Source organism: Lupinus angustifolius, chromosome LG02, assembly GCF_001865875.1.
Source record: "Lupinus angustifolius cultivar Tanjil chromosome LG02, LupAngTanjil_v1.0, whole genome shotgun sequence".
NCBI lineage: Eukaryota > Viridiplantae > Streptophyta > Magnoliopsida > Fabales > Fabaceae > Lupinus > Lupinus angustifolius.
The window spans coordinates 5,730,141-5,749,099 of NC_032010.1; the positions used below are offsets into that span (position 1 = coordinate 5,730,141).

At 31.3% G+C, this 18,959-nt stretch overlaps 1 protein-coding gene across 1 annotated transcript; it reads right to left on the minus strand.

The window, feature by feature from the left end:
* Positions 755-8,678, minus strand: LOC109334380 (linoleate 13S-lipoxygenase 3-1, chloroplastic-like). Its single transcript, XM_019570134.1, has 7 exons — positions 8,197-8,678; positions 7,658-7,938; positions 5,013-5,586; positions 3,710-3,903; positions 3,123-3,424; positions 2,533-2,799; positions 755-1,699 (listed from the first exon to the last, which is right to left on the minus strand). The coding sequence occupies exons 1-7, from the start codon at positions 8,669-8,671 to the stop codon at positions 943-945; spliced, it is 2,850 nt and encodes a 949-aa protein (XP_019425679.1). The 5' UTR covers positions 8,672-8,678; the 3' UTR covers positions 755-942.

The window sequence follows — 18,959 nt, forward strand, 5'->3', positions numbered from 1 at the left end:
TTTGTATTTTTCCCAATAAGTATCAATATTGCAGCCACAACAATAACATTTTCCCTTAATATTTTGCACTTGAAGTAAATGCAATGTAACTGCAATCATTAAAGCTTCTATTTTGCTCTATTTCATTTGTCTTCTTATTGCTTATGCCAGTATCCATTTTGCATCAGAAGAGGGAAATTTGTTCTGTTTTTTTCCAACAGGTATCTTCCCTAAGTCAAGTTTGCTTAAAACACCAATCAAGCTACTAGGAAATGTCCATTTGAGGTATTTATGTCACTTATTCACTTAGCACACTAGACTTTACTCCTTCATTTGATAATCGATAGTACAATGCAGATACATACTGAAAGGTCAAAGTAAATCAAGAAGCTAAATGAATAATTTCCTGAAAGAATTAAAAAGCAGAACTCAAAGTACAAAGTTCAGCGCGAAAAGCGCTAAAGGATGCAAACTTTCATTGTAGGAGACTTGATATGGATTCACATGTTAAAGGAGTAATTTCCAAATCAACTAAATGACATGTTTCCCCTCGAGCATGATCCATTTAGAGTCACGCAGAAGATTAATGACAATGCCTACGAGATTAATCTCCTAATCACGAGTGAAGTCCCTCTGTAACGTTCAATGTTACAAACCATTTACATTGCTTTGATGCATAGCATGATTGTAGAACAAGCTCTGCCTAAATCTTTTCTCTTTTCTGAGTTTCTGAACCAATATAATCTCATTCATTTGTAATGAATAACCCATCAAATAGTGCAAAAGAAAATTGCTACTTATTATATAATCAGTCACATGTTTCTAATACAACCGAACACAATCACATATACAGTCTATACAAATTTTTGTTAACAATATGGCAAATATCTACTAACATTAATATTTTCATTTGTTCCATAATACATCAATGTGTGATACCACTCCCTTATTTGTTTTGGAATTTTATATGGACACACTATTTGGAACACCTCTGCATGTAACACCAGGTTCAGAACTAGGAGCAAGTAATTCATACGGTAACACTCCTGCACCACATCGATTCCTTAGTGTCTGATTGCAGTTCCTGCTATCAATCACCTTCTCAATCTTTCCGATCTCGGCTGAGAAATCATAGAATGCTTCAATGATCTCAGCATCACCTGACCAAATCGATGGTTGTTGCCTCTCACCCAAGTATTCCTCATCAGACGAATGAGTAGATAGTGTATCAACCACAGCCATATATTTTGAAGCTTGCAACACACTAGGCAATGCATTAAGGAAATACTTCTGTGGGTCTGCTAGGAAACTAGCATATTCCGGATCAGTCTCTTCAGGAATCAACCTTCTCATTAACGGCGGACGATTTGGCACAAATCCACCATATGGATACTGCCCAAAATTAAGTGCAGCATGTTGTGCAGATGCATTCCAAATCAAGATGCTGAGAATGGAGATAAGGTCTTCACTAGTGTTTAACGTCGGCCACCAATTTTCATGCCTAAGATCAGCATGGCCCACATTTATCGACTCGGTGTACCAAGCTTGTAACTCTTTGTCATTGCTTATCATGCTTGAATTCGGGTAGTAATGGTTGACATATTTACGAACCCAATTTTCAATTGCGGACCATATCAGTAGCCCATCATCAGCATAAGGGTAGTCTTCCATTACTAGCTTTAGACCATGTGGTTGTGTTGGATCAGGTACTGCCATTCCCCTGCAACGTGGAAACAGAAAAACTTAACACCACTTAAAACAAACACCAATTGCACTTTAAGAATGGAGTAATGTTATGTGTGTTTTTTCTTTCTCTAAAAGGAAGGTGTGTTTTGTTAGATATATTTGGATTTATAGAACATTATCTTATGTAGGATTTAGTTAGTTTTGTTTACCATGTTAGTTATTATTTGGATCGTTATTATTTTATCGTTTATAACAGTTTTTGCCTATATAATAAATTACTTAGACTAACTCATATTTGGGTTGGATCAATCTATAGCATCATAAACTTCTACATATTTGATGTCAAATTTGGGTGTACACATAATATTATTACTATTGAAAATAAGTTTGGCACCTTTGGAGATATCAGTTATAGACAAATATGTAAACAAAAATCTAGATATTTATTTACTTTGTTTGAATTATTTGCCTTTTGAATACAGCTTAAACTATTCACTTTTCAGATATAGACAAAAATCTAGATGTTGGTTTACTGTGTTAGATTTGTTTGCATTTTACATACACCAGATAAAGCAAGCACCAATTCCACATTAAAAATAGGTTTGACAACATTCCAAACATGGACAAATAGGTAAACCACAAATCTGCATATTTATATACTTGCTAGATCTTTCTGCATTTTGCACACACCAGATAAAGCAAACAGCAACAGCACATTGAAATTAAGTTTCCGAAGTTTGTTAGATTCAATTGCATTTTGCATACATACACCATAAAGCAAACACCAATTGCACTTCAAACTAAAGTTTGATAACTTTCCAAATATACGCAAACATGTAAAAACTAAAACTTTATCGAGTTATTTACCTGCGGATAAGATCTGCAGGAAGGCTATCCATGTCGAAGCGCCAAAAGTTTTTGTAAGCATAAGAACTAATCTCCATGCCATATTGGCCAGGAGTGAAGCAAGACTCGATGACTCCATCGGCATTGATCAAACTTTGGCGAGCTAAAGCATTGATCTCTAAGGTGTACCTCATGTGTGGATCCAATAACTTAAAAATAGGATGCATAGCACTTAATTGTCTATGAGCTGCCAATATAAAAGGTTCTGAGCAAGCATGTGTGCGTAACCTATATACAATTAAACAAAGTAAACAATTAGCAACCAACATAAGAAAGAAGAATAAAATGGCTCCAAGCAGGAAACAAAAATGGTTCAAAGAAGCAATTGAACTTCGTTAAGAAATCTCTTCTTTTATTCTCTACACATTATTTAATTGCTTATTGTCAATGCTGTAGAACGGTTGCTTCCGCTATAACAACATTAGTCTTATGCTCATTGAATCTTTAGACATTCCTTAACATTAGGATAGTGCACCTACCTCAATACTAAATTTTTACCTTGTAATAAGAAAAACACTAAGTGATACAAAAAAAATAGATGCTTTTCTTACCAATGATGAAAGAGTTGGTGCACCCCAGCATCATTAGAGCAAACATGAGCCTTAGCAAGCTGCCATATCCAATTGGTAGTTGCATCTACCGGAGGTGTAACTACACGTTTTGACTGGTAATTTGGTCCAGCAGAGGGCAAGCTAAGTTCTATAGCCACAGCTTTGAGAGTACCAAGGGGTGTCAAGAAATAAATAGTACGTGTAGCATATGATTTTCTACCATCAAGGGCATTGATCCTTTCAATAAATGGAAGGAATACATCATGATAATCTATCATAAACAGCTTATTTTCATCTATTGCCTGCAAAAATTGAAAAAAGATAAATTTAGTGCAAATGGCTGTGTTAAGACAATCCAAGGTATACATAATATTAGAGGGTGAGTCTCACTGCAACACTAAGGTTGCCTACTTTGCGACCTGCAGGTCGTGAGTTCAAATACTAAAATCAACCTCTTTGCTTGTGAAGGTAAGGTTGTATACATCTACCCTCCTGAGACTCTACCAGGTAGAAGCCTCGTGCGATGAGCCACCCAATGTATATACACATTATATTGGTAGTCATTTTGTTATGGTTTTGATGCTTACTTGTTGGACAGTCATGCCATTAAGTTGACCTAAAAGGTGCTCTTCTCTAAGAGCAGATTCTACAGGACCATATATTTCAGGGTCTAATTTGCTGACTGGTGGGAAAACTTTAAGCCTCTCAATGCTAACAGGGTTAACTCCTGCAACTGCTTGGCGGGCAAATTCATCATCTCGCAGCCATGCATATTTGTCCTCTGCACATTAGACACAGGAGATTATTAGTTTAATAAGAAACATAAATATAAATTTTTTTGTTGATTCCAATAACAACCATGTTATATTATTCCAACATGTGAAACATTTAAATTAACAATTTTGATGCAGGTTTTGCTACCTTCATGCTCATATAATAACAAGTGGATGAATTCTTAAAGCACATAGCAAAAGAAAACTAAAAAAAAAAGAACAACCACTCAGACTTATGGGCTATCAACTGCTACCAAACTTTTTATTTTGCGGAAGACAACAATCAATTCTTAGTTTTACTAGATTGGGTCCATTGTAATCCACTTTCTATTGTGATAATCATATGGTATCCAATGCTGCATACTACGCTGTGACGTGATCTGGTCCATAATTTTTTTGTGTAACCATAGGTATCCTTTATTTCGGGATGTGTGATTTCCCCCACAATAAGTGTTACTCACACGAATCGAACTTTCGATCGTTGACCTAGTATAATACTTGAGGATCCAGTAGGGTTTTGCACTATTAAATCACTAGGTGCGATCCCCAATTTGATATAATGCTACTAACTTTCAAATTCAAAGAAATGGCATTAAAACTCCATTCTTCTTGACCCCACTAGGTCAAAACTCCATTCTTCTTTACCCCACTAGGTCAAATTAACAAGTAAGCAAGAAAGAAACTCTTTTACCTAATCTATACCACATGGAAACAAAAAAACATATAGTACTCATTAAAATGGGTAAAAAAGTTCAAATGATATACCCAATTGTTTATATAGCACTTAATATTTCAACAGAGATATAAAAAAGTGAAATTTTTACTAGAACAAACAATAATAAAAATATGAAAATAAAATATCTTCTCATATCAGCAAATAACTTGTGTCCTACCGCCAGTGCAAGTACAACATGTATACTATTTTATTTAGTTTTAAAAATATTTTTTATAGAAAATGATGAAATATGACAAATATCATGATTTCAGTGGCCGGAGGAGATAATTTATCTCCTTATACCAGGAAATGTTTTATTCTCAATGAAAAATACCCGTATAAACAATTATGTAGCCAAAACTTGTAATATAAATAAACTACCACAGGCAAATTTATACTCACTAGTAATGATCTTGGGAATGTCATACTTAAGAATTCCTTGACTAGATTCCTTGATCTTGCTAACCAATTTTGGCAATGGAACCTTTTTCAAAATGTCATCTTGCAATCCTAACTTAATGAGTAACCCTTCAGTATAAAGGGCATCAACATCAGAAAATTCATTGAAGTCTTGGTTATTGATAGAAAGACTAGACTTTAGGCTTGGAAGCAAGAGATGTAACACTCCCTTTAGCCTCTTAACAGAGAATGTGTTCTTCTTAGACTCCTCAAATCTTTCATCTCTTGGCACATACATAGGCAGTGGTTTCTCCACTCTACTCTCTGCATATAAATCTCTATCAGTTGGAGCACGACCAGTACGACACCGTCTTGGGTATGGATATTGTTGTGAACCTCCAAGAGTTGGTCTTCTAAGGTCAACACCTTTATCTGGATTTCCAAGATCATTGTATGTGTCATAATCATATATTCTGTCACTTAATTTTCTAACACCTTTTCCATCACCTCTTAGATTTTTCAACTCTTTCTCCCTAAGTAATTTTAGCCCACCAGGGGTATCACTAGGTAAATAAGGCTGCAAAAAATTATGAAACATATTTAGTTAAAATAGACTTTATAACTCCAAATTTATTGATACATTAAATTGTCTATTAATTCAGCATGCTTATGTCACTTGTTCAAGATATACTCTCCTATTATTTGTTTTTTCTTGGTCAAACAACATCTTAAGTCCAATCAACATTTCAAGTTTTGCTTAAAAAAATAGGGTTTTGTTGGAAAATATTCTTTGACTTTGTTGTATTTAAATAAATAAAAGTTTGTCAGATAAAACATTAAAATAAGAGTGAGTCTATTAACAAATTAAATTGTCTATCTACACCCCAACTAATTATCAGACTTTTTATTTTTTTATTTCTATAAAATGTGAATAAGAAAGTATTTATAAATAAACTTATTTTTCTATCGCAACCCATATTTTTATGTTCTAAGGATTAAAAAACAAAAAACAAAAGGTCGGTCCAATAAAGATTTATTGAACTTTTTTATAATTTTGCATATGTGAGAATGAAAGAAAAAACATACAAAAAATATGCGAGCACTACATTCATAATGCATCATTAGCCGTGAATGATTGAATGGTGTGTACTATGAATGAAGTCGGTGGTTGTTTGGTCAATTCATGGGTACGGTCCACGCATTACCACAGCACTAGGGTTTATTCACTTTTTAGTGGATCAGCTTCTATTCTTTATTAACCATCTTATATTTTGAAAGGGAAAAAATCCATACACTAATAATATAAATGCAATATATTATCAATCATTCATAGATGATTATTATGAAATTTAAAAATGAGTAATATAAATAAATGATAAATATATATCAATTGTAATAAATTTTTATATTGACAATTAAATGAATTAATAAATATTATACTCATTTTTTTAAAATGGTTCAAAAGATGTTTGTTATTTATTAACGTGATACAGCACAAATTAATAAATATAACTGATGGATTTATTTAAATTATACTTATGTAATATTTTATTTAATTTTTATAAATATAACACTAATTTATTTTACTTATTTTTTCTTTTATTAATTAGGTAGGAATAGAGTTGAGTAAAAGTTATTAATATTATCTTGATTTTTTAAATATACAAAAAACTGAAAAAGTAAAAACAAAAAACATAAATCTGTCCCAGATCAATTATTTGTACATGACACACACATAAATATTTTGTTTTTCCTTTATTTATCACTTATCTCTTTATTATTAATAATGTTAACATTTTTCAGATAAAATTGACCTATTAATAAAAACAGCAAAATTATCAATTAAAGCAATTCCATTGAAATTTGGTGATAAAAACTGTTTATAAGAAACGAAATCATAAATTCGAAAACTTTAATGAAAGTTCATTATTTTCCAACACAACTTTCTTACTTAATTAACATCTCAATTTTTAAAATTAGAAACTTTGTCCCTTTTGCTAGTATACACTCTAAACTATTTTTTCTTTTTAATTATCTATTATACTTTATCAGTTGATAAAATTTGCCTTGTATAAATATATTATTAAAATACACATAAATAAAAAATGAAATTGCTGTAATCAAATTAACAATAGTAGCAATGTGGGTTGTCAAAGGAATCTATCTACAATACGTATAGTATGTTCTTTTCATATAAAAAATTGTCTATAAAAATATATTATTGAACAATGGCATACAAGTTATAAAGTTAAAAAATAAACTATCTTAAAAAGTCCAATCTTTTATGCATAATAAGAAAATTCGACATTGACTTTTTGACGAGTATAAGAGTTAGAACTTAGAAGAATACTTAATTATAAATTAATTTTTATCAAATATATATCTGATACAACAATTTCCTTATTATTTATGAATAATTTTTATAGTATATTTATACAGTATCAATTTCACCAACTAATAAAGTTTAAAGATTAATTTAAAAGAAAAAATACTTTATAATGCCTACTTACAAAAGACATACAATTCATAGGGACTTTATGTACTTTTCCCTTAAAATTAACATATGTTAATATCATTTTATCACACACAAAAAATAAACTAAACTAAACATAATAATTTAAAATAATGAAGAATTCAAGAGAAATCACCTTATTAGAGAAGAAAATCCTCTTTCCATGGTGATCTTTTCTAGCTTGTACCCATGAATTGCAAGGGAAATGAACTGCTCCAGTTGCAAATCCTTCAATGGTTATATTTTCCAAGAAAAATTCTTGTTGGTGTTTATTTGTTACAGTAATAGCTCCTGGTTCTCCAAAACTAGAATCTACACTGAATTCAGCTATGTAATTAACTCTCTCTGCTTTCACATTTGATTTCTTTGACCAATCCTTAAGCACTGCTTCATTACTCTTTTTTGGACCCTTTGTTTCTACATAACATCAAATAAAAACACCAAAGTATGCACTTTATATTCATTCACCAACATATACAATTATTTAGAGTGATCTAAAATCATGAATCAGGAAGAAGAATAGAAACAAAAAAATGAATATTTTTCATTAGGTGATAAAAAAATTAAACTTTCAAGAGAAATTACTAATTTTTCAATATTGGGTCAAATCAAGTTCTTGATTAACAAATTTTAAGGATACAAAAAAGGCAAGAAAATAAAAAATAAAAGTCTTACTTGGATCAATCTCAGTACTAAAAAGTTCAAGCACAACATTTCTTCCTATACTGTCACCAATAGCATCCAATTGCTTCACAAGGATCTCTTTGAAATCTTCTTTGATCTTGTTTCTAACTGTAACCACAGCTCTAACCTTAAATTTCACTGGTTTCTCTGCTGGCACAGAAGAAGATGAAGAACCCTTCACCAAATCTTCACTGATAGCTGCTACAGGAAACTTGGCAACCTTCCTTAACCTCACAGCTCTTCTATCCAAAGGAACTAAGGTCAAGTTTTTCTTTTCTTGAAAACTATGATGATGATGAAAAATAACCCTTTTTGAAGATGAAATAAAGGAAGATCTTTCTATCAATGAAGAACCCATTATTTCATTACAAAAGGGCATCTTATTTTGTTGCCTTTGGTTGCAAAGATGAACAAGTGAATCAAGGAGATATTGTAGTCTATATTGGAATGGAATGAGCTGGCTCATATATTTAATTGATATTTATTTATATAGAGAAGAGAAGGGCAAAAAAACGTGGCAAAAATGGATGATGAATCTCACCTAGTGAAACTAAAAAATGATATATTTTGTGTGTATAAAGGTGAGGAAAAAAATGTATGTTTGGACAATCTAAAATTATTATATACAGTTAATTATTATTTATCATATATTTTTAATTATTATTATCTTTTAAAAAGTAATATATATGATGGTAAATCATATACTGATTATATACAAAATATAGAGTAAATTACACTGACATCCCCTGAGTTTCAGTGAAATTACACAATCCATCCCTCACTTTTTTACACCTACACAAACCTCTCCTAGTTTTTATACTTTCATTACATGACCACCCCTGCATAAAAAATAAGTGTAATCTTCTAAACAAAAAATATGATAAATGCAATTAAATTAAACAAAACATGATATATTATGTAGACAAATCTAAATAATATACAAATCAATGCATCTTTATTATTTTTTGTTACAAAATGCATCAACAATTCTAAAGAAATATTGTTTAAATCGCTCTTATAATATAGTGTAACGAACCAAAAATAATAAAGAAATATTACTCATATATTATTTGGACGTGTCTCCACAATATATCATGTTTTGTTTAACTTAATTGCATTTAACACATTTTTTGTTTAAAATATTACACTTATTTCTTATGCAGGGTGGTCAGTGTAATGAAAGTATAAAAACTAGGAGAGGTTTGTGTAAGTGTAGAAAAGTGAGGAGTGGTTTGTGTAATTTCACTAAAACTCAGGAGGGGTGTCAGTGTAATTTACTCTAAAATATATTATAGTGTAAAAATATTATACTCATGAAACTTTACACCCAAAATACATATATATTACGTTCAAAAAGTAATATTTGATATGATCTTTGTTACTTTTTTTGGCTCAAGATTTGTTTAGGAGAAAATTGATGGTTTTATTTTCTTTGACTTCAAACTAATGGGCTAACGAGTCAAAACCAGGAGGTACACATTTCCAAGTAGAAACACGGTTCCATAGGAAACTATGGAGAAAGTGGGTCATGCACTCATGTTACCACGTGTGCATGTTTATTCCTACCTTATTTTCAAAATGATAGTTATATCCTTTTTACTAGACTTGAAACTTCACATTTTTCATGTGTGAGCACCAATGGATTATTGACTTCACTTAATTGTGACTTTGGTGACTTTACTATAAACCATTAAAGTTTCATTTAATGGTTAAATTTAATGAAGTTATTATGGGCTGAAGTCACCAAATCCAAATTTGTAACCAATGGATAACATGCAACCTCTAAAATTAGTGCAAAAGATATTTTTGTTAGTGTGATTGAAGACTATATAAGAGAGAAGAATATTCTTCTCACTTTCAGTGATTGCGAGTATTGCCATTATCTATGATTTAACGAGCAAACCTTAAAAGCTAACCAATTATGCATGTTTTGGCTAGCAACTCATGCTAACTTAGTAATGGGAGACTTTTTCTAGGAGGTGTCTAATGGACTTGGCATAATAATACAATCTTTGGCATGCAATACTATTTGGGACACTTCTTATATCTCAAGGAATATCCACCATGAAATCAAGAATTGGTGTTCTATTGATATATTATTGAATGAAGCCTCTCTGCCTAGTATGTATTGGTGCCGATTGGAAGCTAGAAGGATAAATCTTACTATGGATGGTAGTTGTAGTATGAGATATCAAACTATTGAAGAAGATGTTATTATCTGCAATCATACGACCATTAGTTATCATGATTTTCTAGAAACTTTGGAACTGAATCTTCCATTCTAGCAGAGCTTGACTATAGAAAATGGCCTGAAGTTAGTTTAGAATTTGGGTCATCAAAAAGTTACCTTATAGAGCGATTGTCTTAAAGTGGTCCCCATCATTTCTGATAAGAAGGTTAGCTTGGATTCTTTTTCACGAGTTCTTCACAACATTAATGGTTTCCTTAGGAGAAATTTGGAAGTTCAACTTTAACATATCTTTAGAGTGGAAAATATGATGGAAGATTACATGTCTAAATTTAGTTTAGGTCTTCATGAGAATTTGAGGTTCTGAGACTCATCACCTACAAGAGCACTCCATATCCTACATTTGGATCTTTTCCCTATACTTTAGTTTCTTTTTTACTCTTTTTATTTCAGATGTACCAATACAAAGAGAAAAGAAGAAATAACATGGATATTTAGCCATTTGTTTTAATTGGTAATGAAACTAAAGGAAAAAAATACGATTACACATAGGAAAATAATCCATCTCGGTGGATTGGCCATCTCTCTTACCCCTTTGATTTTGACCTAGTACAATACTTGAGGATCTAGTAGAGTCTTACACCACTTGACTAACATTTCAGTTACCTTTGTTAATGAGTTTGAAATTTCATTAGCTTCCATATTCTTTTTCTTGTGAAAAATAACTTTTTTCATTACCAGCAATATATTTACCAATTTTTTGGTACTACTAAAAGTACCCCCTCACCCTTTTGGGTAAGAAACTAATCTCTTTCGGAGTGCATGAATGTCCCTCCTAACAAGTGTTGCTCATAGAAATTGAATCATTGATCTTTTGATCATCCATGGGATCTAGTAGAGTTTTACACCACTAGACCACCACATTGTTGGTATATATTTACCAATTTATTACAGTATAATTTTTACTTCCAACAACATTACTCTTTCTTAGTAACTCAACCAACATATTCTTTGAGTTCAATTCAACAACGATCTCATTTTCCATCACTCGTTGTTGTTGCGTAGAAGTTTCCAAATGTTGATTAGTATAACTCAGAAGCAATTATGTTTCTATTCATTAGGCAATAAAGAGCCAATATGTTATGTTTCTACTCATTAGGTAATAAAGAGCCAATATGATTGCTAGGAATATTTCACCTACTATATTAGAGCACATATGTGACTCATTATGTCATTCATGTATGAATTTTTTTTTCTGCATCACTTTTTTTCGTGTTGTATAAATTATGGGAGCACATCTGCTATGCCACTTTTTGTGTCACTCCATGTACCATCGACTATGATTGGTTGAATTTTTTTTATTGAAGTTAAAATTACAATTATTAAATATTTTTCTGGCCAATCATATCTCCTGGCACATGGAGTAGCACAAAACAATGGAACAACAGATGTAGACTCATAAATTATGTACCTTATTGATGAATAAAGTAATGCATTCTACATCACCTACTTTCTCATTGCACTTTTTCTTGCTACATAACCAACAAATTGATATCTAGAGCTATATCTTGAGAGATCTATGAGAAGAAACACAAACCAAAACCAAACAGAACCAAAACACTTTCTCTATTACCTTCTATTGCCTAAAATTGTAAACATGAATTTAGAAGTAGTTTCTGCTGCATTTGCACCTCTAGTGTTTAATGGAAAAAATAATCATGTATGGGTTGTTAGAATGGAAGCTTTCTTGGATGCTAATGATCTATGGGATGTCATTGAACAAGATTTTATCATTCCAACTCTTCCACACAATCCAACTGTTGCACAAATTAAAAATGAGAAGGAGATGAAGCAAAGAAAGTACAAAGCAAGAACATGTCTATATGCATCTATTTCACCCACCATTTTTAACAAAATAATGACACTGAAAGCAACCACTGAAATCTGGAATTTTTTGAAGCAAGAATATAAGGGAGATGAAAGGGTCAAAGGGATCAAGGATAAATTTGATCCGAGAATTCGAGATGCAAAGGATAAGAGATTCAAAAACAATCGAGGAGTACTCTAATAAACTTCTAGTAATTGCCAACAATGTAAGACTCATTGGTACTGGATTTTCTGATTCTAGAACAGTTCAAAAGATTCTAGTTACACTTCCTGAAAAATATGAGGCTGCAATTTCATCTCTGGAAATGTCTAAGGATATGTCGAGCATCACCTTGGCAGAAGTGTTGAATGCATGACAAGCACAAGAACAAATGAGGCTTATGAGACAAGAATAATCACTGGAGAATGCTTTCGAAACTAAATTACAACACAACAATGGTTGGAATGACAAAAAATGGAGACAAAATAACAACTACAAATCTGTAGATTCTACAAACAACAAATACAATAACCAAAGTAGCAAAAATGAAGTCTTCCACCCTCTTCCTACTGCAAAAAAATTAATCATCCACAAAACAGATGTTGGTGGAGGTCAGATGCAAGATGTTATAAGGGTTGACAGTTAGAGCTTATGGAAAAGATATGCATGTCTCAACAACAACAACAAGGAGAATATCACACCCTCGGGCCTCGCCTTTAACAAAGCAATTCCTTACTTTTATTACTTTCAAGAATTTCATATAGTTATTTACCTTTACAACTTCTTGATGGCAAACAGGTCATTAGGCTCTCGTATATATGAGAATTATCGTTCAGACGACTTAAAAAGAAGTCATGTCTGTATGGAGCCCTCTCGCTCAAGCGAGAGCTGTCTCGTTCAAGCGATGACACATCCATTTTTGAGGCATTTGTGGCTTAAGCGAGAACTGTCTCGTTTAAGCGAGAAAAGAATGAGTTCTCTTGGTGCCTATTTTAGCTCAAGCAAGAGCTGTTTCGCCCCGAGCTAAAACATTTATTTTCTCTAGACACTTCTCGCTCAAGCGAGAGCTGTCTCGCTTAAGTGAGAAGAGCCTGGATATCATTTTAATTACTTTTCTCAAGGAAAATATTTCTCATTTATATCACATGTTTTTAAACCTTGAATTTAACAATTATCACATACATATCATTCCCATAATAATCATTCAAACATTATAATTCAAGAGTAAACATAGTATTTGCATATATAAACATAACATAAATCGGTATATGAAATATTTTTGTGCTTAATCCAAACAAAAAGGAAATTGATTAAGTACAAGCTTTCTTAATACCCAAGACAACTTCAAACTTGTGAGGGAGTTTGGAGGTCCTGATGCATATTCGGACACCACTATGTCATAATGTTTTCTTCCTCACCTAAGTGCGTCGGGCTAGGTTCTCTGTTTGTAGGTGAGCTTACTTGATCCGATCTCCTCTCGAACTATTCATTACGCTAAAATAACGTTAATTAGTTAACTGACGATAATTATTATAGTTACGAAATAATTTTTTACGCGAAGATGAAACTTCCGATTTAAAATGAATTTAATTGCTTTCGTCCATCCGATTCAAGGTTGAATATCCTTGAATCATCATTTGTCATTGAAAGTCTTACAATCAAATAACACTTTTTAAAGTAAGATTTTCAATAAAACTTATACCGGAATTATGTCGTAATCAATTGATATATATCAGGCTAGTTCCCAGGAAAGAGAGGTGGGTCGTAAAGACATCCTTAAATACCAAGTCTTTCCGTAGACATAACCCTTCTAGACATGTATTCCCACTTCATTACATTGTTCCGATAGTTTATAAATCTTATTTTTTGTAAATAAAACATTTTTACTAAAACTAACCTTTTAAAATAAGATCATCAAGCTAGACTTATCATTTTTAAAGTAACTCAATTTAAACAAAATCAATACTTTTAAATCAATACTTTTTAAGTAAATCTTACCATTTTAAAGTAAGTTCACTTAACTAAGATTCAACATTTTTAAATCATTTTACCATCTAAGACTTCATAACACTTTAAGTTTATAAAGTCAAGACTTTTAGGTAAATCTCATTATTTCAAGTATACTACTAAAATAAATTTTCATGAATATCTTAACACCTCCTAATTTTTTAGGATAAAACCTCAAGGGTTAGTAAGTGTTATGTTCATAGCCATGAAAAAGAATGACTCTTAATTTAATATTTTACACTAAACATCTTTTAGTTATTCTTACCACTTTAAAGTAAATCAACTAAAATAAATACAATAATTTTTTTATGAACTTCTTAACACCTTCTAATATTTTAGTAAGTGTTAATTTCATAGTCATGAAAATAAATCATAAGGTAAGACTTTCTACTACTTTAATATCCAAAACTTCATAACACTTTAAGTTTATGAAGTCAAGACTTTAATAAATCATCTTTTATCCCAAATAATTATTTTAACTTGGAAATCAAAGAGTAAAATATGCTAAACCACTTTTAAAACATAATACTTTCTAAAAATGAAACATTTTCAACAACTCATCAACATCATAAACTTTCAAGAATAAAATACAAACTTTTTCCTAAACACATTAAAGGTTCCTTTAAAATTAAAATCATCACCTTTAAACATATTCAAATACTAACAATAATTTCTAATATTCCCAAACAAATAATTCATCTAACATTGTCCAAAGATATAGTTTTTCCATGTAAGAACAAGGAAGAATTTTTAAGATTTACAAAAGCCAAAAACTACATAAAGGTTCATATGATTTTATTATCATCCCATTTACTTATGCCTTCATAAAATACTTAAAGAACAAATATAAACTCTAATTTATGAACAACATAATAAAAGCTCATAACTTTCTATGAAGTATGAGAAGAAGATGAAGAAAAAACATAAAAGACTACCTTAGTTTGTATAGATAATTTAGTGTAAAAATGAGAGAATGGGGTGGGGTATTTATAGGAGAGCCTCACCCTCATCAAATAATAAAATTTAATGCAAGGTAAGTAGATTTAGACTAGCATAGGTGATGTGTCTAATGGTGGTAGAGTGAGAGGATTTGTTGAGTGATTTAGGGGATTTTGGTGGTAGTAAACCAATGCATTAATGAGTGGAATCTATAAGATTTAGTATGTAGATTTTGTGAAGTGACTCATGTTTTGGAAGCTTTTGCATTACTTGTGTAACAAGTAAGTGACTCATGAAATGATGACTTCCAACTTTATTGATATGATGTAATTTCCCGATAAACATCATGTCCGAACATTTTTGAATAATTTCGTCCGGAAATATTCAATCTCCCGATTTAGGACGTTTGTCCGAAACGTCGAAACTTGAATTTCGAGGTGAAAAATATCTAGAGATGAGTTACCGACAAACTTGATGTATATTTTGACTAGAAATAATATTTCAAAGTCAATAGAAAAATCGGAATTGGACTCCGAGTTATGGAACTCAAAAACTGGGCGAAAACTCGATAAAACGACCCAAAATCGTCACGCAAACTTTTATTCTCCAAAAATCTTGAAAAAATAGGGCAAGCAAGAAAATCATAATATAGGAGTAAAACTCAACTGAGGTTTAGCGTAAAACATTACTGATTAATTTCTATAATTAATCCATTAATACTAATTACTTAATTAAAAGTGCTCTGAAAAACACGGTGTTACAACCAATATGTTATGTTTATACTCAATATGGAATAAAGAGTCAATATGGATATTAGGAATATTTCACCTACTATATTAGAGCACTTATGTTTCTCATTATGCAACTCATGTAGGAATTTATTTTTTCTACATCAATTTTCTTTTTCATTTTGTATAAGTTATGTGCCTTGTTGATGAATAAAGTAATGTCTTCTACATCACCTATTTTCTTTCTGTAGTTTTGCTTGCTACGTAACCAACACCAAAGCAAATACCACCTCAACCGGGCACCCGCTCTGATCATGAACAATATTCATGTCAAGATTTAGTTCCATGAAAGTTTCCTATGTACGTATCATTAAGTAACTAAAACATAAATCAACTATGAAATCTATTCCCCTAGTACAATGCCTCATATTATAGGTAATTTTAAACTTTTTATGTTCCCTACAAGCTGCAGTGTGCTCTTTGATATAATAATTAAACTAAGTCAAACTACCTTTATCTTTTAATTACTTTTTATCTTGTTATTTTCATACATAAAAAAACTCAACTAAAAACTTAAATACTATTAAAAATTGTCAAAAATTGATTGTTAAAATAACAATTATTGCTCATTATAACCATTCTTCAATAGCTGGCTTAGCACACCATTAATAAAGTATTTCCCCCAAAAAAGCAATAAACTAGTCTTACACTGTTGGGATCGGTTCCTAAGCCCATAGTAGTGTTTTAGCAATGTTATGATAATTGAATTGAACATGTTAGTTAAGATTTAACCTTAAACCATCCCACCACATCATATCATATCATATATATATAGATATGTTTTGTGTTTATTTAAAATAAAATAATTCTACAAATCAATGATTGCCAAATTCTGGGTTTTCTTTCATGGCAAAAATGAGCAGCCTAATTCAAGTGAGAAGCCACATTTGTCACGACCCGACCCAATTCTAATTTCTAAAAACCTGAAGGCTTAATTACTAATTGAGAGAATACCTAGTGATAGGAGACAACTCTAATATCTTTAAGCTTTGAGAGTGGGGTTTTAGAGGGGAAGGACATGAACGGGATGACTTTGAAAAGTCTTTCCCTTGTTTGAGAGTGGATCACGGAGAGATGATGTTTTTGAAGGGTTTCTCAAACCCTCCATATGTTTATTTTTAAAGTTCGGTTTGGAGATAAAATGTCAAAATAACTAAATATGTTTAATAATAATATATAATTACATATTATTTCCATTTCTCATTGTTAGTTACATTTTTAATAGAAAATTAAAAAAATATTTTTACATTATCATTAGTTTATTCTCATTCATCTTAATTTCATATTCCCAAACAAGGGAAAAAATTTCCTTTCCCTTCATCCACCTTCCTAACCCTTAATAACTTTGGGAGAAATGGTGCCTTCTTAAGATGATAACAAAATTGTGTTTGGTTAAAATAAATTATTTTAATTAATAATTAAATATTTTCCTTGACCAATTATAAGCAGCAGCACGTACAGTAATACACTCTTTTGGAATAGAAGATATCATTGTAAACTTTATTTGAAGTCATGTATAAATGGATCTTAAGAAATCATAGTTTTCACATCCATAAGAATAGTTACAGATTACTAACCTTTCCCTATGGCGATACGATCCTCCATTTAGTTGTTGTTTGGTGTTCTTGGTTTATAGAGTAACTTTTCTATCTCCTTCCCGTTCTTACTATGCTCTTCCTTAAGTGATGGCTGATAGAACAATCTTTATGGGCAGAGATAGGGACAATGTTTATGGTCCTTTTTCTTGTTAGTATAGTGCTTCCATCAAGCACTATATATAGGCTCTTTTCCAAGAGTCTTAACATTTCATTGATGACTCTTCATCCAAGAGTTATGTCATGAAACAATGAAATGATATATCCATTCATGTCACAAGAGACATATTTCTTACATTATGTACATGTTAAATTCTCACCCTAATTTGATATAGAAGAGTCTATTTTAAATCAAATATAATATGAAAATAATTTGGAAGATATAACTTTCATAAAATTACATACTTTAGACGACTATTTGATTTCATCGTACAAATACAGTCAATCATTCCTTTTGGTAAAGCAAAAAACAACTTTGTGGGATTGGTGGAGGGGCTCCTTGTGAGGCCTTTGAGAGGGTCCAAGTAAAGGGCGATAGATACACAAAGAAAAATAATGATTAACAATATTGGTATGGATTCAAATCACACCTCTATTTGTATGTGTTTGGTAGAAGAGATATCACTAAACAAATTAACTGAATTGGGTGGAGTTTTGTCCGTAGTTTAATACAAAAAATACTTTTGCTTTGTTTCACAAGCAGCCTTTTGTTTCCAATTTAAAAATCAAGATAAAATTATATGATTTTTGCGAGTATCCATCATTTTGTAATAAACCAAATTAATTCTAAAAATAACTACCAATAGTAGGGTTTTTTTATACTACCACAAACATTTTCTCACCTTTTTTGATAATGAATTACTTTTTTGGGTTCGTGGTCATCCCTCTTAACAAGTGGTACTATCAGGAATTGAATCATCTATCTTAAGGATCATCAGAACTGTATACTACTAGACCAACATCTTGTTGGTTATCAGGAGACTTAAAAATGTTTCGGAGTGGATTCCATTGATAGATTTGTCAAAAAAAATATAAAATCTGGAATATATACTCAAAAAAAGCACTATCCCCTTAAAATGGGAAAAAAAGTTTCCCTGGCTTAAAAAATCAATTAAGATGCTTGAAATATCTAAGTACAATAATTTTTTTTAATATTCTATAATGAAATATTGGAATTCGTATTTCCATAGTGGAGGAAATTTCCATGATATATAATTCCCGTACCTTTCGTTCCAAATCATTCTTTGGACATTGCATCATACTAAACTTATCTCCTTTCTGAATTGGAACGGGAGATGCTGAACATTTATCCGTTCTGAATCTCTCTAAAATTTTGTTAATATATGCTTTCTGAGACAAACCTAAAAGTC

Excerpts from the sequence above, each read along its gene's own strand:
- LOC109334380 (XM_019570134.1), bottom strand. The coding sequence starts at position 8,671 with ATGAGCCAGCTCATTCCATTCCAATATAGACTACAATATCTCCTTGAT. Across the intron at positions 3,425-3,709 it reads ATGGCATGACTGTCCAACAA|GCAATAGATGAAAATAAGCT; the intron begins GTAAGCATCAAA and ends CAATTTTTGCAG. Across the intron at positions 2,800-3,122 it reads CACCAACTCTTTCATCATTG|GTTACGCACACATGCTTGCT; the intron begins GTAAGAAAAGCA and ends AATTGTATATAG.